Source organism: Mastacembelus armatus, chromosome 12 (genome assembly GCF_900324485.2).
Source record: "Mastacembelus armatus chromosome 12, fMasArm1.2, whole genome shotgun sequence".
NCBI classification, from domain to species: domain Eukaryota; kingdom Metazoa; phylum Chordata; class Actinopteri; order Synbranchiformes; family Mastacembelidae; genus Mastacembelus; species Mastacembelus armatus.
The window spans coordinates 20765523-20790620 of NC_046644.1; the positions used below are offsets into that span (position 1 = coordinate 20765523).

At 49.2% G+C, this 25098-nt stretch overlaps 1 protein-coding gene across 2 annotated transcripts; it reads left to right on the forward strand.

The window, feature by feature from the left end:
- The first annotated feature begins 322 nt into the window (after positions 1–322).
- On the forward strand, positions 323–24461 carry myo5b (myosin VB). 2 transcript variants are annotated; one of them, XM_026297897.1, is made up of 39 exons: positions 323–452; positions 6417–6527; positions 6850–7021; positions 7231–7375; positions 7743–7899; positions 8184–8327; positions 8408–8489; positions 8598–8705; positions 9806–9915; positions 9993–10258; positions 10796–10877; positions 10958–11098; positions 11242–11364; positions 11530–11613; positions 12105–12239; positions 12316–12413; positions 12753–12839; positions 13143–13254; positions 13669–13880; positions 14255–14411; positions 14553–14792; positions 15094–15330; positions 15893–15986; positions 16253–16398; positions 16486–16605; positions 16837–16971; positions 17089–17154; positions 17416–17664; positions 17760–17854; positions 18376–18574; positions 18660–18753; positions 18829–18972; positions 19554–19705; positions 19801–19890; positions 19982–20132; positions 20468–20762; positions 21287–21461; positions 21543–21623; positions 21836–24461. In XM_026297897.1, the coding sequence occupies exons 1-39, from the start codon at positions 423–425 to the stop codon at positions 21986–21988; spliced, it is 5472 nt and encodes a 1823-aa protein (XP_026153682.1). In that variant the 5' UTR covers positions 323–422; the 3' UTR covers positions 21989–24461. The 2 variants fall into 2 exon arrangements, with proteins under 2 accessions (XP_026153682.1, XP_026153683.1); XM_026297898.1 differs by lacking the exon at positions 323–452 and adding an exon at positions 1210–1555.
- The last annotated feature ends 637 nt before the right edge of the window (positions 24462–25098 follow it).

Here is a 25098-nt window from a genome sequence, read left to right on the forward strand (position 1 = left end):
CTGGTTCATAATTCCCAGCAGTCCTGTGGTTAAGGTGCAGTTAATCAAACAGGTGTAAAGCAGAGCAGGTGTTTATGCTCTTTAATAGTGTGAGTGTGGGACTAATGTTTTCTCTACACAAATCTGATGACTCTTCTTTTCTTGAACATCTGACCACCACCCACCCAGGAGGTTTTGAGTTTCTCGGTGTGCCAACGCCGTCCTGCAGACCCAGCGTGCACTGCAGCAGGGCGGTGATGCCTGTGCTGGGCGGACCGGCCAGGTAAACAGCTCATTCCAGCTAAAGGAGCGGTCTGGGAGTGGACTCATTACTGATGTCAAAATAATAGTTCTGCTCAGACAGGTCTGAGAGAAGCTGCTTCCCACAGTCAGTTCCAGGCGATCGACTGCAGTATGAACAGGAAAGCTGCCTGCCTGTGAGGATGAGCAGCAACTACAACCCCTACTCCAAGGTAAAGCTCTTTTCTATCACCTGTAGTGGTCAGGCTGTGGGACCAGCCGATCTCTGTGGACTCTTGTTCACAAAACCGTCAGCATGAGGACGAGGAGGCCTGGACTTCAGGCAGGTCCTGGACTTCAGGCAGGTCCTGTATTTGACATGCTACTGGAGCAAAATGTCAAATATCATTATCAACAGTTTTTATTCAGTTTATTCCAGTGCATTAATGTAAAAACAGCAGATTTGATCTGGATCCTGTTCATCTCTAACAATAACTTGGTCTGTGACATATACTCCAAATACTATATAGTACTATATAGTACCAAATACTTTGCTAAAAATACTCATTGTACCTGGGGATATCTGCTTTATTTCCTTATAATGAACATTTTACTGGAGACCTGTAGTTAAAATAATGTTGACTTTACTACAGCAGTGACAGCCGGAGTGTTTCTGCAGAATCACACTACTCAGTTAAAATGCAGTAACACTGCTGTTAGTACTCTTTATGTAGTACTACTTCAATTACATTTGGCTGAGAGGACTGGATATACAGCTCAGAGAAACTAGTTTTTCTGAGTCCTGTTCTTGTGTTTGTGGCCTGATGACACATTCGTGATTAGATTTTATTTTTATCTCCGGGCCCCTGTCTGGTTTGACCGGCGGCCCTGCGTGGGGTGCCGGGCCTCATGTTGAGAACCCGTGCAGTGTCTGAGTACAGTACAAACCTGGCTGTGGTCCAGGAAGCGGCCAGTCAGCCTGTGGATTCTCCCGCTGTCAGGAAGTGCTGCAGTCTGCGGTTTTTCTTCGTTTCTGCGCCATTTTGACGCGTTTTAACTTCAGCTGTGCGTCAGGCCTGGAACCAGGTGGGCGCAGGATCGGAAGAACACCTGTCGAGAACAGGAAGCTGAAGCGATACCGAGCAAAGTGACCGAAACTCCACCGGACACCTGCTACTTCCGCCGGGCACATGCGGACTACCTGTTGAGCTGGTTCCGAGCAACAAAGCTGCGGATGACAGGACCGCGGGAGGTTCTGGATGGACACTAGGCGGTAGTTTGCGCGCACACAGCGGGAACCGAGCTGGAAATGTCCGTGAACGAGCTGTACACAAAGGTGAGTTCCTGTTCACGCTCATTTACCTGTTCGGCCAAAGACGCTGCCCGGTTTCGGCCCAACAGACCCAATACCGATTCAGGTCCACCGGACCCAGACTTTGTGTTGTTTTACTGAAACTGTCAGCGCCGAGGCACCTGTTCCTCGCAGGTAACGACTCCAGGCGGCGGCCGCAGTAGAGCCGGAGTCCGCTGAGGTTGAAATGATACCGATATTTTAGGGTTCTGGTGGATCGAGTCTGAGCCGGATGTGACACCAGGGCCGGGACATGTCTTTTGTTCATTGTTTTTTAAGGACGTAGCTCAGAAGAGACGGGTCGTTGTGAATGTGCAGATTTTTGAACGGAGTTCAGGTCCAGCCTGAGAGGACAGGTGAGGCCGGGGCGGGACCCGCAGAATGTTTTGTTGTTTGTTGTTGTTATTTATTAGTGACACGGTGTGAGACGGATCAAAGACAGTTTCGACCTGATTTGCATAATTTGAACTAATTTGGAAGCAAAGACACGGATCTGAATTTAACCGTGTGCATCAGACAGGCCGCACTTCACCTGTGATTCACCCGCACTAATTAATGAATCACTGATTATTAATAATCAATCATTAGACTAATAATTAGACTCCAACATGCCTCAAACTTCAGGACTAGTTTCCAAAATGTAAAAACTTTGACACATACTCTCATTACATCAGTACATTTGAAACTGTGAGCTCAGCCTGATTTGAATACAGTGACGTCATCAAGGTAACCAGGTGACTGCAGGGTCGGCCCAGGTGCACTGTGGGAAATGTAGGTCCCAGTGTGTGGGCAGAAAGTCAGGTCTCCACCTGTGCTTCTCTTAAGCCGATTAAGTCGCCCAGGTGTCCTAAACAGTCCCAGGTAAATGCAGGTGCTGTGTTCATGTTCTGGGCAGGTTCTCTGTTCATGCTGCTGTCACATCTTTCCAGACTTGGTTTTTAATCTATGTGTGTTTGTAGTAAATGAACTCAGGTGTGTGGTCACCTGATGACATCACTGTGACATCAGGTGAGCAGTGTGTTGTGTTCACTGACCTGTTGCTTCCTGTGGGTGTATTCAGCTGGTGAAAATCTGATGGTTTGGTTCATCGAGACACAGACGACTTGTGGACTCACGTCTCTGTGTTTGTCGGGACGGAACATGAGCCCGACCCATTTACTCGTCTCGCCCAGTCATGAAACGTCCCGATCGCTGAGTCTGGAGTCTCACAGTCCAACATGTCGGAGAGGAGGAGACCAGGAGGAGACCAGACAGAAACTAGGCCGAGACCAGTGGTTCTGGCCGGGCTTCAGGTTTTATATTTACGGGACAGCACTGATTCATAGTCAGCATCAGGAGTTAGTCTGGACTTTGACTGGTTGATGCTCCTGAAACGTGACATGACAAGACATTTAAAATCATGAGTGACGTTTCACTGTTTTATGACATTTCAATAAATCCCGAGGAAACGAGGCACAGATCTGGGAGATTATTTAATTACAACATCATGTCTGTTTTGCCTTCTGTCCTTTGTCATGTCAAACCTCCAGGTGATAAACTGTTGGAGACTCAGACAGAATTATGTGCGGCTGTTTGTTCCTTTTGTGTGCAGGATTAGAGTCGCCCCGCTGTAAACGAGGAATCCAGACACACCTCAGTCTTTGAATAACTTCACAGCATTTTCCTCCTTTGTGCTCAGACGAGTCGGTCTGCTCAGTTCACTGGACCGTAGCTTTACCTTTGCCTCACCTGACACTTCAGGCAGCGGGCTGTTAAGGGAACATTTTTTAAATATTGAATTCATTTAAACTGGCAAACCCAGAGCAGGAAGACCCAGAACATGGATCAGGAAAAAAAACTGCACAAACGACTTCTGTCTCCAGGACTCACAACACGGTGGCACGTTCACAAATGAGGCAGGAAGTAACTTCCTCTCTTGGTAATTAGAAGCAGGTTCACTAAATTGTTCCCATTAACAGCTGCAAACCCCCGTCCACAGGTGTGCACACCTGTCTCTCACCTAAACACTTCAACTACCACTTATTTCAATTATTATTATATTTCATAGAAAAATGCACATTATAATTTTTTACATTTCCTGTTTTGCCCGACCAAAAGAACCAGAACCCAGAAAACAGAACGGGGAGGGTATTCTGGCCTCGATGTTCTTTCTCAGTCCTGCAGTTACTATAGCAGAGGTGTCCTGTCAGTCCAGGTAACAAGGAAAAGATGGACCGCTGTGGGAGCTGGTCTTGGTCCGTGTTGTGTGTTTTGGTCCCAGTGAACAGAAACTTTAGGAATGAGATCATCTTCATGGTTGTGTTTCAAACGTTATGAATGTGACAGCAGCTCTATAATCCTCATCCTGGACTCAGTAGTCCACATCATTAAGTAGGGCCAGTTAAATCCTCATCACCTGCTGGGAGACTAATTAATCCAGAGCTGTTTTTTTGGGGGGACGGCACCATCTGCTCTGTGCTCAGTGACTGTGATGAGTTCAGCCTGTTTGATACGACGTCATGACTTAAAATAATAAATGCTGCTGCAGGTTTTACACCATGAACATATTCTCTAATGTTCTCTAACGCCGCAGGCAGGTTCTCTAACGCCGCAGGCAGGTTCTCTAACGCCGCAGGCAGGTTCTCTAACGCCGCAGGCAGGTTCTCTAATGCTGCAGTGAAGACCCTCCTGTGCAGGACCAGGTGTTTCTGTTTTACACTGTAACTTTGGAGAAGAAGCAAACAAGCAGCAGTGATCTCTGGGATTTCCAGTCCAGAGTCCTGGGAGTCGTCTCTGAGGAGAATTCACACTGAGCCTGGATACACACTTGAACAATACAGCACAATACACAACTACTGCAGTGTACACAGTACACACAGTACACAACTACTGCAGTGTACACAGTACACACAGTACACAACTACTGCAGTGTACACAGTACACACAGTACACAACTACTGCAGCTCAGCTTTATTCTTTCTCACAACAGCACAAATCAGGGAACTTCCATAAGACTGGACTGAGTCCAGCTGCTGCTGAATAAATCCTGATTCAGGAACTGTCTCTGTGGAAACAGGCAGCAGGGTGGACCTCTGGGTGACCTCTGGGTGACCTCTGGGTGACCTCTGGGTGACCGCAGCCTTTTCCTCACCCAAACATCCACCACACTGTTGTGATGCTGCGTTTTCTGATGAACTCCCTTTAGAAGCCGGACTGTGGTCGTTCACTTCTCCACATTAATCCCAGTAAAACCTGGGAAACTACCAGCTCCACCCCCCGAGTCTCCACCACAGCCCCCGAACAATTGGCTCAGTGAGCATGTATGGTGGGCTTTGTGTGTGTGTGTGTGTACGTACACAGACAACCTGCTCAGCCATTGGACAGTTTCAGGCAGTGTCCCAGATAAAACACAACAGACGTGACGGTACAGACACATAGTTAATGTTCTAGTTAATGTTCTAATTAAAGTTCTTGCATTGAGGTGTGAATGAGACCCTGTTAAATTATCACCCCATGAGTTCTTGATTTGTCCTGTCCCTTAAACGTGAAGTGAATCTGTTTGTGTTCTGGTCCAACTATTGCACTGCGTGTTGCACATACAGCAGCAGAGCAGCACCAAACACAGCGCATCCGATCAGTGTTGGGCCTGGTCCAGACCCAGTCTGGATCCGGTCCTGTAGACTCAGGACCTGCACCTGCGGTGCATCTTCTTATTGACTTTAATTGAACTTCCTTTAACCAGTAGAACAAATCGGCGTTGGCACAATGCGACCTGGTGATGACGGCAGCAGCACAGTTGCAGATTTGGGTTTAACCAAATCACCAGACACAGCAGGGCCTGGCAGGAATTCAGTGTGGAAATACTGGTCAGTGCTGGGAATACTGGTTTTGTTGCCTCGGGGCCTTTGAACAGGTTCGTCTGGCCTGTGTTTAGGGAGTCAGCTGACGTGGAGGTTTTTGGGACAAAGAGCGAGGACAGCAGGACGTGTCGTTAGTTCTGGGTTGAGGTTTCTCTGATGTGAAACCTGTTTTCAGTTTCAGCAGCTGGACAGATGTGTCTGCGTGTTCACACTGCAGCTCTGGTTCCTGAGCAGAGGGGACTTCCTGTCTGTCAGTGGTTACCTGTGATTAACCCTGTGTGTGCTGGTCCAGTCACACAGACTCTGTCCCCTGTTCTTCTCCTGTTTGCCACTGATGAATATAAAAGTCTGATGCATAGATTCAGGAACAGTTTGGTCCAAATCGTGAACCAGGTTCTGGATTCACACACACTACACATTGATTGTTGAAACATAAGACACCGAGGCTCTGAGTCACAGCAGGATTGTGTTATTTGTGTTATTGGTCAGTTGATTGACGTGTGTTTCAGGTGAGCTAGAACAGGTAGAGGTGTGTGTGCCTGGGGACCTGTGGTGATTCCCAGGGAGACTGTGTGTTTCTATGTAAACACAGTTCTGGCTTCAGTGAAGCAGATTTGCATTAAAGCCGCTGACGTCACGTCGGTGCTCCACCTGTGCTCAGGTGTGATGAAGACGATGTGTCGGTTTTTTGTGTGAACGTTATTTTCCTCAGCTCCGTCACGTGAAGCCGCTGATGTTAGTTGACATGATGCAGCATCAGATGCGAGTCAGTGCAGGAGCTTTGCAGACTCTGAGCTTCACTCAGGTCCAGCTGAAGCTGTTCTTCCCCTGTGACCCAGGGGTTTCTCCCTCCTTCTTAATCAGAACCAGAACCAGCCTTATTGGTCAAGCTAAGCTGTCTCCATATACAAGAATGAGAGTAAACTGTAACTCCAGTGAAAGTGTTTGAAAGTCAGGGAACAGGAAGGTGCCTCTGATCCTTTCTGCTGCTGCTGTGTTTGTTTCAGTTCACCCGGGTCTGGATCCCGGACCCTGAGGATGTGTGGAAGGCCGCAGAGATCACCAGAGACTACAGGGAAGGAGAGCCCGTTCTTCACCTGAAACTGGAAGATGAGACGGTATTTAACACCTTTTTCTTTCCTGTGTTTCCTGCGTGTTCACCTGAGCTACAGTGACGTTAGCTTGACCTGCTGTCATGATGCTGCAGGTGTGACGTGTTTCATTGTTGTTTCTCTTCAGTCGGTTTTAATCAGGAGTCATAAACATCTGACCCACACCTGGAGATCATCATCATCGTTGGGTTTAGTTCTGGTTCATGTCGACACTGACTAAAACCAGGAAACAGGAAGTCACATGACCCACCCTTCAGGTGGAGCTCTGTGGTTGTGTGTGTGGTGCGTTGGTTGTGTTTGGGTGGTATTGACTCTGGTGCCTTTCCAGCCTCTGGAGTATGTCATCGGTCCGAAGAGCAACCCCCTCCCTTTCCTGCGTAACCCCGACATCCTGGTGGGGGAGAACGACCTCACGGCCCTCAGTTACCTGCACGAACCGGCGGTCCTGCACAACCTGCGGGTCCGCTTTCTGGAGTCCAACTACATCTACACATACTGCGGTCAGTATTTTCTGGTTCCCAGGCTGAGTCGTCCCTTCTTTTGTTGAGCTGAGCTGAAACTTTCCTTTTTCTTAATTTATTGATTTAGTAGTATATCTTATTCATCACATTTTTTTCTAGATGAGGTTATATTTCCTGTTTCCTTGTGCCGTGTGCTGTAAACACCACATAGCTTCTCTAACGCTGACGTATGTGCGCTCTGTGTTCAGGCATCGTGCTGGTGGCCATCAACCCGTACGAGCAACTGCAGATTTATGGAGAGGAAGTCATCAACACCTACAGCGGTCAGAACATGGGGGACATGGACCCTCATATATTCGCTGTGGCTGAGGAAGCGTACAAGCAGATGGCCAGGTCGGTCCGGACTCTGTCAGTGATGGTTTGCCATCAGGCCGTCACGGACACACAGTGCAGACCAGTTTACACTGGGCCCAGGAGATTCAGGCTGGCACTTCACTAATTGTATAAATGGTTTTGGTATGGGTCGAGATCCTACATTTCCCATGATGCAGCTGGGCAGAGTGTGTCACAGCCTGTCTGCCGGAGAAATATCTGCACATCCAGATTTTAATTTGTAATGAAAATAATAATATTAATGGTGAGAAGCTCTGTATAGCTTGCTGTTGTCTCTGAAAGGTGGTTTATAAAATTCTGTATTTAGTTACTGTGGTTACTACTGAAACACGCCGTCGTCTCACAAACGCTGCCCTCTGTCCTGCAGAGACGAGAGGAATCAGTCCATCATCGTCAGCGGAGAATCGGGAGCGGGAAAGACGGTTTCTGCAAAATACGCCATGCGGTTCTTTGCCACTGTGGGCGGGTCGAGCAACGACAGTAACGTGGAGGAGAAAGTGATGGCGTCCAGTCCCATCATGGAGGTCAGTGGAGTTCACTGATTTAGAGAATCTGTTAGCTTAGCATAAACACTGGGAGCAGTAACCTCTGAAACTGCTTTGGTGCAGCCTGGGACTCAGGGACCAGGCCTCCAGCAGCTTGTAGTTTGGTCAGATGGGATCAGATCTGAACTCAGCTCATATTCCTCTCACCTCTAACCCTAAACTGTAAAAAAGAAACTGAAAACCTGGGGAGCAGTTTTTTAAACATGAGCATTTCAGGCCGATTCTGTTCTAGCGTTAACGTTCGGCTGCGTTCTGACCACCAGGCCTTCGGAAACGCAAAGACCACTCGCAATGACAACAGCAGTCGCTTTGGGAAATACATCCAGATCGGGTTCAGCAGGAACTACCACATCATCGGGGCCAACATGCGAACGTATCTGCTGGAGAAGTCGCGGGTCGTTTTTCAGGTGGGGGCGATGTGGGTGTGTCTCTGTGTTGTGACGAATATTTCACAGGCGTGATTCTAACGTCGCTGTTTGTGTCACAGGCCGAGGACGAGAGGAATTACCACATCTTCTACCAGCTCTGCGCCTCGGCCAGTTTGCCAATGTTCACAGACCTCAGCCTGTGTGAGTCCAGTGTAGTCGGAGCTGGTATTCAGGCCCCTCCTGCCGTGTTTGTGTTGTATTTGCTTAAAAACCTGTAAATTCTCCTGAACGTTTGTTTTTATTTTCCAGCTAGTGCAGAAGATTTCACCTACACGTCTTTAGGGGAGAACATCTTCATCGAGGGTGTGAATGACGCCGAAGACTTCAGAAAGACCAGGGAGGCCTTCACGCTGCTGGGTGAGGACGGACTCCCTTCGTCTCAGCTGTGGACACGAGTTTGAATTTAAGTCACTTTGTCACAGGTTCATTCGAGTCTCTGGAGTTTGATCACTGAAAACAGACACTCAGTATTTACAGGCAGTGTTTATGCAGTACTACATAGTATTACACAGTACTACACAGTACAGTGCAGTAAGTCACAGTACTGCACAGTGCAACACAGTAATACACAGTACTGCACAGTACTGCGCAGTACTGCACATTACCACACATTACTACACAGTGCAACACAGGAAGACACAGTACTACGAGTACAACACAGTAATACACAGTACTTCATTGTACCACATAGTACTACACAGTATTGTGCAGTACTACACAGTACTACATTGTGATACACAGTACTACTCAGTATTGTGCTGTAATACACTGTACTAAGTACTACACAGTACTTAATTGTACTGCACAGTACAACAGTACTACACAGTATTGCACTGTACTACACAGTAATACACTGTACTATGCAGTACTACACAGTACTTCATTGTACTACAGTACTTTATTGTACTGCACAGTACTACACAGTAATACGCTGTACTACAGAGTACTTTATTGTACTACACAGTATTGCACTGTACTACACAGTACTTCGTTGTACTACACAGTATTGCACTTATACTACACAGTACTTCATTGTACTACACAGTATTGCACTGTACTACACAGTACCACAAAGTACTATATGGTACAACACAGTACAGTGTGGTATAACACAGTACTACACATTACCACATAGTATCACAGTACAGCACAATACTACACAGTACTATACAGTACCACACAGTACCACAGTATTACACAGTACAACACAGTATAACAGTACTACACAGTACAGCACAGTACCACAGTACAGCACAGTACTGCACATGAACCACAGTCAGACCAGAAACCAGACTGATGTGACTGAGGCTCCTGTTGGCCCCATATAGACCTGTAGCCTAAGTGGTAAAGGTTCTGACCAGGTTCTGACCAGGTTCTCACCAGATTCTAGTGAGGTTCCCTCCACCCTGAGCTCAGGCCCACAGGAGAAACGTGCTCAGTTTGTCTGTGACTTGCAGGGATCAAGGAGAGCAGCCAGAGCAACATTTTCAAAGTAATCGCCTCCATCCTTCACTTGGGGAACATCGAGATCTGCGGCGAGAGGGACGGCGAGTCCTGTCGTATCGCGGTATGTCGCCGTGGTTACACAGTCGTGACGTCAACGTGCGAGCGGGTCGTGTAACAGAGTTGCTGTGTGTGTTGCAGAAGGACGACCTCCACCTGAAACACTTCTGCAGGCTGCTGGGCGTGGAGCCGCAGCAGATGGAGCACTGGCTCTGCCACAGGAAGCTGACCACCGCCTCGGAAACGTACGTGAAGAAGATGTCCAGCAAACAAGCCATCAACGCCCGTGACGCGCTCGCCAAGCACATCTACGCCCGCATGTTCGACTGGATCGTGGAGCACATCAACGTGGCCCTGCACACTTCGTCCAAGCAGCACTCCTTCATCGGGGTCTTGGACATCTACGGGTACGCACCAGTCTCTGTTTCTATAAATAATGTTCCTTCCAGATAACCTGATCATATTTCTACAGCTGCCAGCGGAGTTTGTCTGTGCAGGGTCTGGGCTCGCCCTGCCAACAGTGTGTCTGATGAGGCGTGAACAGAATCCAAACATGTCAAACATACAAACGTTAATACGAAATGTTTATCGAGGTAAAGTCGTGGTTTGGGTGGAGCAGCAGTTTATTCCTGTTTATCAAACGTGTCTGAGTCGTGTCCCTTCTTGATGTACTTTGAAGCTCAGATCAGGTTTTATTGCTGTAATTGCTGCACTTTAGACCGAAGGTCCTGGGCTGACCGTGGTCCTCGGTGAAGCATGTATCCAAACATAATGACGTGTGGGAAGAACCTGCCACACCTCAGGTCTTTCTTTCTGCAGCAGGTCGACCACAGGTGACGGCGGGTTTTCCTTGCATTCAGTGTGAGGGTCGTGTCCCGTGGGGGTTCTGCGGTGGACAGATGATGGGGGTGCACAGCTGTGACGGTCTCTTCTTGTGTCTGCAGGTTTGAGACGTTTGAGGTGAACAGCTTTGAGCAGTTCTGCATCAACTACGCCAACGAGAAGCTTCAGCAGCAGTTCAACTCTGTGAGCCTGCGTTTGTGCTTAATCTAATAATACAGTAGTTTCTGGTTTAACATGGGCTGACTGTGACTGTGTGTCTGCAGCATGTGTTTAAGTTGGAGCAGGAGGAGTACATGAAGGAGCAGATCCCCTGGACTCTCATCGACTTCTACGACAACCAGCCCTGTATCGACCTGATCGAGGCTCGGCTCGGCATCCTGGACCTGCTGGACGAGGAGTGTAAGGTCGGTCTGATCCTCACACACAAGCGTCTCCGTTTGCTCGTCTTTTCAGCAGCAGTGACTGTTGTGGTCTCTCTGCGGAGATAAATCTCTTATTATCGTGTGTTATTTCCACCTGCAGATGTTTTTAATCTGTTGGGTTTCAGGTGCCGAAGGGGACAGATCAGAACTGGGCCCAGAAGCTCTACCAGAAGCACAGCAGCAGCGCTCACTTCCAGAAACCTCGCATGTCCAACATCTCCTTCATCGTCATTCACTTCGCAGACAAGGTGAGTGCAGGTTTTCTTGGTTCCGCTGTTCTGTTCTGTCAGCTCCAGACACTGGTTCTTCCTCAGGACTGAGTCCCTACAAGGAATAGACAGTGTTTCTTCTGTTGTCAAGGGGAAAAACCTAAAATCCTGAACAATGTGTTTGTGACGGCTGTGGTCGGACAGGTGGAGTATCAGTGTGAAGGCTTCCTGGAGAAGAACAGAGACACGGTGTACGAGGAGCAGATCAACATCCTGAAGGCCAGCGAGGTAAGAACCAGCACTTGGGGGGCGGTTAGGGCCTGAGTGTGACCTCCCACAGCAGAGTGTGAAGGTCAGAGGTCAGACAGGAGCTCATTTATCGATGCGATGAAGGGTTGGCCCAGGTAAAAGCTCCTGCAGCTCGGCAGCTGTCCCATGTTAACACAGCGTCCAGATGTGCCGTGAACTTCTTCTTCTGCAGGCAGCACAGGCTGCTGAACAGGAAGAGATGGTGTTTACTGACCTTTGACCCAAACTACTGGAGATCTAAAAACTGTAAAAACCAAAGAGCTGGAGAGCAGAGGTCACTGATTAGATGATCAGCAGCTGTGGTTAAAACAACAGTGATAACAAAATGACATTTCTGAGGGGAAATGGTCAGAGTCCTCTGACGCTGCTCAGGTTTCACTAAACCAGATTGGAGTTAATTCTTTGACTTCACAGCGTCTTGTTATAGATTTGTATTTGTTATGATTGAACATGGCCGCCTGTCCTGTCAGTTTCAGCTCATAGCGGATCTGTTCCATGAGAAAGACGAGGCCCCGCCCCTGAAGACGGCCAGAGTGAACGTCCGTCCGGCGAAGACGGTTCCCAAAGCTCCGAACAAAGAGCACAGGAAGACGGTGGGACTGCAGGTCAGCGCTGCAGCCTGTCACGTCTCAGAGATAACGGCGTGTTTGTGCTGCTGCTCACGTCTTTCTGTTTGTTCAGTTTCGCAGTTCTCTTCATCTGCTCATGGAGACTCTGAACGCCACCACGCCTCATTACGTCCGCTGCATCAAGCCCAACGACTACAAGGAGGCCTTCTCGTGAGTCAGCTGTCCTCTGCAGGGCGTTTCTGGGGTCGAAGTTGGTTGTTGCAGCTGCTGGTTGTGTGTTTGAGTCAGGGAGAGTTTTTGTGAAGGCCAGTGTGAGCTCTTCACAGACGCTCCTTTGTTTCCTCCAGACGGCAGCAGGGCTTCGTGCTGTGACCTGCTGACGTGGTTTCTAAATGAAATGAGGAGTCCCGGTCACATGTGTTAGTCAGACTGAGGGAACAGAAGCCTTCACAGTGCAGGTCCTGCCGGGTCTGGACCAGGACACAGATGAGGCTCAGCTGTAAACCAGACAGCGATGGTCTCACCACAGTTTCCTGCGTGTTGTTCCAGGTTTGACTCACGGCGAGCGGTGCAGCAGCTCAGAGCGTGTGGAGTTCTGGAGACCATCCGGATCAGCGCAGCTGGATACCCGTCCCGGTGAGTCCAGCTCTCGGCTCTGATGTGGAGAGACAGGACTCAAATCCATGTCACAGCACAGACATGACTGGGCTCATTTGGTTGTTCAGACAGTGTTTCAGCAGCAGCAGCTCCGACCTCCATTAGAGAAATCTAATAATCTGGGTCTGAGCGTGACGTGTAAACACCAAAAAAGCTTCAGTTGTGGTTCTGATGCAGCAGCTACACAGTTAATGACACACCAGGCATCTGTTTTGTGTGCAGACACATCTTTGTCAGTCCTGCAAGGAAATGCAGTTTATAGGAAAAAGCTTCTGTTTGCAGGTGGACGTACCCAGATTTCTTCAGCAGGTACCGAGTGTTGATGAAGAAGTCGGATATGACGTCAGCAGATAAGAAGCTGGTGTGTAAGAACCTGCTGGAGACTCTGATTAAGGTGAGTCTTTACGGCAGCACAGGTGGGTCTGGGTTTGGGTCTCAGACTTTGATCGACACGTGACCAAACGTTTACCTTTTAAAGTCTGTTCCTGCCAATCAAACAGGCATGTTACCCAACCCAACCTGGTCACATGACCACCTTCCCTTGTCAGGTGACAGGGCTGCAGTGTCTGTAGTTCAGCTCAGTGTCTCTCATGCTTTAACTTGTACAGCGTCAAACTGTTGACATGACGAACTCAACGTGAAAACCTTGGTCTGTTTTCAGTACAATAACTTCCTACAGGTGACGTGTGGAGTTCTTAAGTCCTGTGTCTTCACATTTGTATTTCCAGGTCACTGATCTGTTTTATCCTCATTTTTAACAAATCATAACCAGCAGCCATAGTAATCGTTTGTTTTTCCTGTGTCCCAGGAGCCGGACATGTTCCAGTTCGGTAAGACGAAGATCTTCTTCCGGGCGGGTCAGGTGGCGTACCTGGAGAAGCTGCGCACCGATAAGTTCCGCGCCGCCTGCATCAAGATCCAGAAGACGGTTCGAGGTTGGCTGCAGAGAGTTCGATATCGCAAGATCCGCAAGTCTGCCATCACTCTGCAGAGATACGGCCGGGGTTACCTGGCCCGCAGGTGAGGTCGTATTCACACTCGTGGGTTGGACGTGTTACAAACAGGACCCAAGAATCCAAAGTAGAAAAAATGGGCTAAAGTTGGGTGGTTCTGAAAACCAATTGTGTTTGAATGTTTTGTGATTTTATTTATAGATTCTGGCTCAGAATCTGGAAACTGTTTCCCGACTGTAACTGTGACTCTTATAGGTCGATGTGGGCTGGACACAGTAAATAAATTAACACACAGGTTTGATGAAAGGCCAAGACAAACAGAAGGTTTAGGCCTTAATTTAAAAACGCGTGTTCAGGTGGAGTCCTGGGTGTGGAGGTGGGGACAGATCCTGATGGTCTCAGGTGCATCAGCTGACCAGTCGCTGCTTCCCTTTCCTCCAGGTACGCCGAGTACCTGCGTATGACGCGGGCCGCCCTCATCTGTCAGAAACAGTACCGCATGGTGAGAGACCGGCGGGCGTATCTGAGGGTGAGGCAGGCTGTCGTCACCATCCAGGCCTACGCCCGGGGAATGTTCACACGCAGGATTTACTGGGAGGTAGGAACACACCTCAGCTCTGAGCGTAGGATCGTCCACAGAACAGGTTGATTTGTGTCGGGACGAGTGAACTGGGAACAGAGCGTTTCCAGTTTAAGGTTGAATGTGATGAGCACCGCTCACTGTGACTTTCCTCTGCAGTTCCTGCTGCATCACAAGGCCATGATCATCCAGAAGAGCGTGCGCGGCTGGCTGCAGAGGAAGAAGTTCAGACGGGCGCGCGCCGCCGCCATCATCCTCCAGTGCGCGTACAGGTGCCTGCACGCTAAACGACAGCTCAAGCAGCTGAAGATCGAGGCTCGATCCGCACAACACCTGAAGAAACTCAACACGGGCATGGAGAACAAGATCGTCCAGCTGCAGAGGAAGATGGATGAGCAGGTATACACTGAAGTCCATATATATACTGCAAATACACAGGTACAAGTACTAATACTTTAAGTACTACTGGTCAGGACAGAAAACTCCTCATGGAGACAATTCATTCATTTCTAATGATTAAAATGCTGGAAAATATATGTTAGTAAAAATGATCCTGAGCACTGGTTTCAGTTTTCTGACAGACACAGTCCACTACTGTTACTGCTCCTCCTACCTAAACTGGACTCGTACTCACGGTACTACTCTCAGAGTTGGACGTGTTTTGCTTGTTCTCACCTGAAAGCTGTTTCACCTGTTTCAGTCCAAAGAGTACAAATCTCAGAACGAGCAGCTGGTGACGGTGAACACCAGTCTGGGCTCGGAGCTGAACAAGCTGCAGAAGGAGCTGGATCAGGTCCGGAGTCAGCGGCGCGACGGAGGTCAGCTGACGTCGCTGCAGGACGAGCTGGAGAGGCTGAGAGAGGAGCTGCAGGAGGCGCATGCAGAGAGGAAGAGGCTGGAGGAGGAGCACGGCACCGAGAAGCTGAGCCTGACACAGGTGAGCTGCACAAACGTCTCTGCGGAGCCTGATCCTCTTACTGCCGTTTGTGTTCTGCTGCGAAATAAACCAGTGTCCTGTCGTCAGACTGACGAACTGGCTGAGCTGCAAAGTTTGTGAGCTGAAGGCATTTGGTTCAGTTATCAACAATAAGAATAAACAGAACATTTACAGAACTGTTTATACGCACAGTGAAGCAAACATGTAAAACTTAGATAAACAAGTTAAAGACTGACAGTGAGGACCTGAGGAGCTGCTCCGTCGCTTGGAGCTTTAAATTACTAGTGAAACGTTCAGAAGGAGGTGGGACGGCAGTGTAACCATCACATCACGCAGAAAAAGGTTTTCCTCTTGTTCAAAATACACTAACGCGAGCAGCTTCTGCTTTTAAACAGCAGCTGCAGAAAAGAATGAGACGCAGAACCGTTCTGTCAGGAACCACAGCAGAGTTCGTAAAGACAAACATGAGAAAAAGCTGATTAACTGTGAAATCTGTGTAAACGGTCATAGCAAAGTCCTACGGCGCCTCAGCTCTTTGTCCCTGTTGTGTCTCTGCCTGCAGAGGGTCCAGGAGCTGGAGACAGAAAACTCTCTGCTGAAGAGTGAAAAGGAGGAACTGAACCAAAGGATTGTGCAGCAGTCAAAGGGCACTGAAGGTGAGTCCTGGACACTACTCTGCTCCTTCTGTCAGGACTGCCAGTGCTCCACAGTTTGGGCTCTTAGGTTTTACCACAGACGCACAAGGACGAGCATTCATTAGACCTGCAGACCAGCAGAAAAGGGGTCTGGACACTAACAAGTCCACAGTCCTGCTCTCTCAGCAGCGACAGTGAATCACATCCAGAGGGAACTGCCAGAGCTGCTGTGGTCAGCAGTGATTGCAGCCCGTCACTGAACCTGTTCTTCGTCCAATGTGTTTCAGAGGTTGACGGCCCTGTGTCCAAGAAGGAAGGGTCTCTGCAGAAGGAGCTGGATGGAGAGAGGCAGCGTTACCAGAACCTGCTCAAAGAGTTTTCCAGGCTGGAGCAGAGATACGACAACCTGAAGGAGGAGATGTCCCTGAACAAGGTGAGTGCCTCCTCGCTGTTCTTCCTGCTTATAGCTTTTCCTCCCCCCTTAATGTCAGGCTCACGGTCTGCTCCCATCATCCTCCAGTTCCAGCCAGGCCACAGGAGGAACCCGTCCAATCAGAGCAGCCTGGAGTCGGACTCTAACTATCCGTCCATCTCCACGTCCGAGGTTGGGGACACGGAGGACTCCATCCAGCTGGTGGAGGTGAGTGTGTGAGAGCAGACAAAACTCTTTACACAGGAAAAATACGAGGTCTGCTGGAAATATGGACTTAACACTGACAGATCGGTAAATCTCAGCCTTCACATATATGAAGTCGTTTGATCAGAGTAAAATAAAGTTTCCTGTGCGTGGACATCAGCAGCACCGTGCGTCAGGGCTGAGTTGATATTAGTGGACGAATCTGAGTCTGATGTGCTGCTGCTGGACTTGCAGGAGATGGGCGTGGAGAAGGCCGCGATGGACATCAGTCTGTTCATGAAGCTGCAGAAACGAGTGCGAGAGCTGGAGCAGGAGAGGAAGCGGCTGCAGATCAACTTGGACAAGATGGAGGAGCTCACCAAGCGCAGGGTGCGTTTGTGATCAGGGCGAACAGTGATGGATTTTATTTCAGGCTCATTTTGAAGATGGTCTCATTTAAATTTGTTCACTTTGTTAATCGGTTTGATTGATCTTTTTCTCCTGAAGAACTCTGAGCCGCGCAGTTCCACATCCGACCAGGAGATGGCAGATCTGGCCTACAACAACCTCAAGGTACGAAAAAGTTCCTCCCTTATACTTTATTAACGCACATCAACACCGACACACAACACGCACGAGCTGCTGCTCAGGGTTCAGGCCGAGGGAGGATCAAACAGTTGGTGAACCAGGCGGCGACAGCAGCTGAAGGTGAGATCTGAAATTGTTAAAGTGAGTGTGGCCTGAAGCCTAAAGTGTCAAACACTCACTCAGGCTGCTCTGGTTTTAATGTTTGGGGCACGATCTGGATCCTAAACCCTGAACGTCCCCCTGCAGAGACAGGAACTGGAGTCAGAGAACAAGAAACTGAAGAATGACCTGAACGAGCTGAGGAAGACCATCGCGGACCGGGCGGCTCAGAACAGCTCGTCCAATGAGCTGCAGGACAGCTACAACCTGCTGCTCGGTCAGCTGAAGGCAGCCAATGAGGAGCTGGACGCCCGAAAGGAGGAAGTCATTATTCTGAGGACTCAGATAGTCAGCACAGCCCAGCTGCACGAGAAGAACGAGAAGAGCGCGCTCGTCGTGAGTTCACACCTGAATACACGCTGAAGCTCGTTTCCAGGCGTCATCACAGCTGCCTCTTCACTCTTGTTGTTTATTGTGTTGTGTTTCTGCAGGAGAGTCTCCCCGTCCCCGACATGAACAGCAGCCAGGAGACGGTGGACACGGAGGAGGCCGTCCGATCTTATCACGGCCTGTGTGAGGCCAAGAAGTAAGTTTTTGTGTTTGTGTTGGTGTTGGTGTGCCTGGTGCCGACCCGCCGCCAGTTTAAATTCGTTCAGTTTGTTTTGGCCCTGATGGATGTTACCATGACAACAGGTTCTGGTCAGGAAGCTTTGGTGCTGTGTTGTAGACGTTTTGCTGCTGCTCTGTGTGAAACTGACGAAGTGCAAATTGCATCTGTTCTCTCTGCTGCCACTAACATTTCAGCTGTTTCTGCCTCTGCTGTCTTTTCCCTCTGCCTGCCTCGCTGTGCTCTGGACTGGACACCAGTAACCACCAGGACTGGTGCCGTCTGAATGAAGATGGAGAGCTGGGTTTGGCTTACCAGGGGCTCAAACAAGTGGCCAGGTCTCTGTTTGCTCACTTCTTCTGCTGCTGCTCCTGCTTTCTCTCATCTTTGTCCTGGTTCCTAACCCTGAAACAGTCATTACCTGAGAGTGCACAGCTTTCCCCCACAAACCACAAACATGAACGCTGTCGGTGAGTAACGTGCTGGTCCTGGTCCCTCAGGCTGCTGGAAGCCCAGCTGCAGACTCAGGCCCGGCAGCACAAAGACGAGCTGGAGGCTCTGCACACTCAGATCGAGCTGCTGAAGGACGACATCGAGAAGAAGCAGGAGATACTGAACTACACCATGTCGCTGTCTCCTGAGGCCCAGGTGGAGTACAGCGTCCAGCGGGAGATCACGCGGCTCACCAACGACAACCTGGTGAGGAAACGAGCTGCTCTGGCCCACACACACCTGACACGCTCGAACATCACAGCTTTTATAATGCTGCTCTGTGTTTCTGCAGGACCTGAAGGAGATGGTGGAGAAACTGGAGAAGAACGAGAGGAAGCTGAAGAAGCAGCTGAGGATCTACATGAAGAAGGTCCAGGAGCTGGAAGGTAACAGGAGGCTGGAACACGATAATGTGCTGCTGCAGTTTGACATAAAACCTGACGCATCTTCGTTGGTCTCAGCTTCTCAGGCTGCGGCTCAGACCAGCAGGGCCAGACCTGAACTGAGCCGCCAGGTGACCGTCCAGAGGAAGGAGAAAGACTTCGAGGGGATGCTGGAGTACTACAAGGAGGACGAAGGCCTGCTAATGAAGAGTCTGATCACAGGTCAGCCCCCACCCACACTCTGTTCCTTCTGTTTATTAACGAGGAGCTGGTTTGTTGAGCAGAAGAAGAGCAGAGCTGTGTTCCGTCAAACCTGTTCCACTGCACTCAGTGACATAACTGTTGATTTTCAGTTCCGCCAGGTTTTCACTCCGAGGTTTCTGGTTCAACAAAGTCCTGCTCAATGTGAGTGTGTGGGCAAACAAAACAGTGCCACCTGCCTGTAAAGAGAAGAAGTGGAAACATGTTTCTGTCCTGCAGGAAACTGGTCAGAAAAAATAGTAGAATGAGTTCAGAGGGAGGGTTTGGGCAAAACCTTGAGGTAAAAAGAAATTTCATTGACTCTAATCCCACAGGAGGTGGAGTGTCCCTGGGCTGCAGGTTTTCCTCCTGGATCCCCTGACGCCACGTTTCAGATCGTGTCCTGCTGCAGTTCAGTCTGCGGTGATAAATCTGCATGTTTCCAAACGTTTGGTTCCTCCCTCTCATGCAGGACTCTCACAGACAAGCGGTGCAGATGGACTGGTTAGAACCTGGACACAAGTCTGCAGAAATATTTGTTGTTCTCTTCTGTGTGTTTTCAGACATGAAGCCCATCGCCGTGTCGGGCACCGTCCCCTGTCTGCCTGCGTATATTCTCTTCATGTGCATCCGCCACGCCGACTACATCAACGACGACCAGAAGGTGGAGTCTCTGCTCACCTCCACCATCAACGCCATCAAGAAGGTCCTGAAGGTCGGTGTCCTGCCCGCACACACACACACACCTGTGGGCTTTCAGGTGTGCAGCGACTTTTTTGAGTCACAGATGTGTTTTTTTGTTTCCTGCAGAAAAACAACGATGACTTCGAGATGATATCGTTCTGGCTGGCCAACACCAGCCGACTCCTGCACTGCCTGAAGCAGTACAGCGGTGACGAGGTCAGTGTGCAGATGTGAGGACGGACGGCGTCCAGGTGGGGACGCGCGGGTCAAGTTGTTGAGCCAACGTGTCGTGTTGCTTCTCTTTCAGGCGTTCATGACGCAGAACACGGCCAAACAGAACGAACACTGTCTGAAGAACTTCGACCTGGCTGAGTACAGACAGGTGCTGAGTGACTTGTCCATCCAGATCTACCAGCAGCTCATTAAAGTGGCAGAAGGCATCATCCAGCCCATGATCGGTGAGAGCGTGATTTTATAAAACACATCAGACTCCTGACTGATGTCTAAAAGTCTGTTCCATGGTTTGATCGATGTGCTGCCTTTAGCACAGTCTGCAGGTCATTACAGGTTTTAGAAATCAGTAACTCCGATCACTGATCGCGGCCGAAACCCAGCGACAGTCAGAGGGTTTCTGATGTCAAAAACACAGAACTCCTAAAAGTCCATCCTGTCGCAGTCCATGAGAAACTGGACTGATGGACTGAAAGTGATTAGTTTGGTCAGTCTCTAGCTTGTCCCCCCTGCAGGATCAGACTGAGTCAGACCCTGACCCGTGTCTGTCTTCTTTGTCCAGTGTCGGCCATGTTGGAGAGCGAGAGCATCCCCAGTCTGGCGACCGTGAAGCCGATGGGCTACAGGAACCGCTCGTCCAGCATGGACACGGACGCCAACGGCCCCGCCAGCTACACTCTGGAGGCCCTGATCCGGCAGCTGGGCCAGTTCCACAGCATCATGAGGGACCACGGTCTGGACCCGGAGATTGTGGGTCAGGTTGTGCGACAGCTGTTTCACTGCATCAACGCCATCACCCTCAACAACCTGCTGCTGCGCAAAGACGTGTGCTCCTGGAGCACGGGCATGCAGCTCAGGTAAGCACACATTCTTACAGCACCGCTTCGTGTGTGTGCGCCACAGACCAAACACGTGAAGGGCACATCCTGGTCCTGGTCCTGGGTCCTTCTGTGTCTCTGGACAGTCAACAGTAAACACAGCAGAGTTTTTCACAGTTTTTCACTGAGCTTCATCCAAAGTGCAGTGAAGAGAAAAAGCCTGAGTCAGATCGGTATCTGGTTACCCCCTTTGTCCTCAGTCCACCTGCACAGTTAGTCCAGGTGCTTTACAGGTGAGTTGTCCCCAGGCTGTCTCAGTATCTGTCTCTGTTCCTGAGCCCAGTTCTGTAGGACTCTGCTGGTGGTCTGCAGGCTCCTGGTGCACACAAACATCATTTGAACCACATACCCAACATCCAATAATAAAGGAGAAGCTGTATCTGACCCGCCCACAGACACACACGGATCTCACACGGACACGGTCACACAGGTGTCTGGTCACATGACAGCAGCGTCCTCACACACATTTACGTGTGTGTGTGTGTGTGTGTGTGTGTGTGCAGGTACAACACCAGTCAGATGGAGGAGTGGCTCCGGGCCAACAACCTGTACCAGAGCAAAGCTGCGGCCACTCTGGAGCCGATCATTCAGGTCGCTCAGCTGCTGCAGGTGAAGAAGAAGACGTCCCAGGATGCCGAGGCCATCTGCTCGCTGTGCAGCGCCCTGACCACGCAGCAGGTCAGCTCACACCACACGCGTCAGCTGACGCAGCACACATCGGCCAATCACAGCTCACACTGACCCCTGTGTCTCCCGCAGATCGTGAAAATCCTGAACCTCTACACTCTTCTGAACGAGTTTGAAGAGAGAGTCACGGTGTCCTTCATTAGAAACATCCAGGTGAGAGTCACGTGACTCAGGTAATGAGAACAGGGCAGGGCTTTAAAAGAGCAGAGAGCAGGTCTGTGATTGGCCAGAGCAGCAGCTCGTTAACCCTGTGCCAATCAGAGTTCAGTCCGTGTACCTAATCAATAACAACCGTAATAATGAAGCAGCTGCTGAGCAGATGTGACCCGCTGAGTCCGTTTAACCCAAATTGTGTCTGTGTCCAGAATCAGCTCCAGGAAAGGAACGATCCTCCTCAGCTGCTGGTGGACACCAAACACACCTTCCCCGTCCTCTTCCCGTACACGCCCTCCGCCCTGAGCCTGGAGACGCTCGCCATCCCGGCCTCGCTCGGCCTCAACTTCCTCACCAGAGTCTAACGTGCACGGCAGCTGCTGTACGTGCACACGCCGGTCTGTTTTCACTTACAGGTAGCTTTCATCAGCGGCTCGTGTCTTCCTGAGTGGACAGCGACCACCTGTCACACCTTTGGTCAAACGCAACGAGCTCCATGTTGGACCCCAGCCGCTGCGGCCCCTCCTCTCTCAGATGCAGCCGGCGGCGCTGCAGAGACATCGGGAAGACGAAGACAGAAGCGAAGGAACTGGGGAGGATGAAGAAGGTCAGGGAGAGAAGATTGACGCACCAGACGTCTCCATCTGCCAACTTGAATAAATGTCAGGAGGTTCCCTGATGAACCACATCTGTATTTCCAAACATCTGTTTACTGAACTTTCACAGTGACTGATCCGCACATACATGCTGCGTTCAGGTGCTGCTGGAAAAACCTCTGCCCTGCAGAAACTGGTGGTGCAACTGTGACATTTAGTCAAGTTGGTTGATGTTTGTTTGTGAGTCAGTTTTATCAGCGTGTGACGGCGAAGGTGTGAGAGGTGCAGGGATCAGGAGCGGCTGCCGACAGGTGAAGGTAGATCATTAGTGAAGACCAGGTCGAAGATGTTTCTGCGTTTCTTCTGTTCCGGTCAGAACCTGATGCAGCTGATCACATTTTGTTCATCTGTTTTTACATTTGTGTGGAAAATCCTTTTTCTGTCCCATTTTCTGATTTTTCTTTGTGAGATTTAGAGGCGACTAATAATTTCCTCCAATAGTAACAAGACAGATGTTCTCTGCTGCCTCCTGCTGTCTGAGGACAGATGTGCTGCAGTAAATGAACATCTGTCAATACACACTGTGCCATTAGCTCTGCAGCTGAGCATCATCTGCACCTGTGATGAAGACACATCTTTACATTTGCAGGCTGTGGAAAACTACAAAATGTTTTGTAAGAAAAGTTTGATAGTCCAGAGATTTTTTTTTTAGAACTTTCATCTATTTTCCTACGACTCAGTCTGGCTCCATATTAAATGTAGTTTCAAACCAGCAGCTTCCTGTTTGTGACACAATATATTTAATACAATAACAGGAAACAAAGCGCCGCTGAGGCTGATGGGAGTGTCTGTAGTTCTGGAGCTGTTTGGGATTAGTCACATGAGAGGCCTGTGGAGGTTTTCTGTGACCACATATCCATTTCATATACTGTGGCTCAGAAACATGAAACTGCTGGTAACTTGCTCTGGGTCACCGTGTTCTGGTCAGAGCTTTAGGTTCTGTTCTGTGGACCCAGCTGCACCAAACAGCACGTTCATCTGAAGAAGATGAACGTGGTTCACTAGAACCAGCAGGTCAGAGTCTTTTTAAAACGACTCCGTTGGACGTGTCAGCTTGGCTCCTGTTCTCACTGTCCGTCCTTGGTACTGACCCAGTCTGGACTGTCCCAGCAGAACATCACAGCTCAGGGACCTGAGCACAGACCGATCATTTGATAAAACCAGACTGGGGGAAGAAGAAAGTACAGTAAAAATGTAAGAAACGTACAGAAACAGATGTTTTATTATTGTATTATTTATGGCTGGTTTGGATGAACTGGTATAACTTTACTGTGCTCTAGTAGTACTAGTAGCAGTAGTACAGTAGTACTAATAGTGGTATTACCCTTTAGAAGAACCTTTACTTTACATCGTCACAGCAGAAAGTAAGGCACAAGATAAAAACCAATAGAAGAGGAAAGAGAAGAGAAAATTAAAGAACAGAGTATTTACAATAAAAAATATATTAAAATGAAAAAATCTGTACAAAGTGAAAAAATGTGGCAGGACATATTCTGTTTATATGCACCAGTCCAGAACCAGTGACTTGATCCTGAGGCGGGTCTAACCCCCAACCTGTGTGAACGTGGGGGGGGTCTGGTTCCCACAGCAGCGTGCTGTCAGTTGTACCAGCTGTGCATTGCAGGGCTGCTGTGGTTTACCTGTCGCTCAGGTGGCATGCTGCCTCTGAGGACGCTCGGATTTCTGAGCTTCTTCCTCCAGACACGTGATCAACCTTATTTTACTTTGGTAAGAAGCTGCTGCTTCGTCGTCATCAACACATACCCGAGTTTATTCTGACTCAGGGCAACACACACTGATACTGACTACAGACCAGATTCATCCGCCACTGAAAATAGTCCAGTTTCCTGCGGTTTGTTTGATAAAACTACAGTGAACAGCTGCTTCAGGGAATCACTGAGCTGCAGGGAAGTTTGTTCACAATCAGAAAATAAACACAAAGCACCAGAATGATCCTTCAGTCCTGAGCATGAAACGTTTTTCTGTCAAACAGTCTTTAAACAACAGGAAAGATATGATTCAGTATGAAATCAGAATGTGCCTCACAGCGCGGTCTGCCTGCTGCTTTTTTTACCGTCTGCTCCAGAAATTCAAGGCTGAAATACTTTTTACTGTTTGATGCAGCTGCTTCTATTGTTTGTAATAAATTAGTTTAAGTAATTAAAACAGTTTAAGAGCTTTATTGGTTTTATATGTTTATGGCCTGAAGCTGAAACCTGCAGTTACATGTAACATCTGGTCTGTGAGCACATCTGGTTACTGACTGATAGTTTCACTGCTCCTGTTCAGGTTTCAGGTGTTTAGTGTGTACAGTCTGTACACACAAGTAGAAAAGTCTGTTCTGCAGGAGAACGGTTCTGCTCGGTGAAGACGAGATCTGCCGAGTGAAGAGCACAGTGTTTGGCAGAACATCTGCTTGCTGACTGATCGTTTCACTGCTCATGTTCTGGTTCAGCTCAGCCTCGAGATGCTCGTTGTGTTTTGAAGGATGAACACAAATTATGAGTGAAGGAAGAGGATGTGGTCTCAAGTAATTTCTGAACAAGCCTAACCTCTGTTTGCACGACGTGCTACACCAACACCTTTCTACAGAAATTCAGCGGCAGGCCGTCTGCAGGAGCTGCTGTCAGACTGTTGAGAAGAACAACGTTGGGCTGAAAAGAGCAGAAAGAAGACATGAGGAGCAGCAGGAAGCAGAGTTTGTGCAGGGGGTGAACAGAGGAGACATTCATGTGGCTGTTGTAGCTGGGCTTCAAAGACTCGCTCATTTTGGTGTGGCTTCACTCAAATTCAGCACCATGAGATTTTACGCTGTGGTT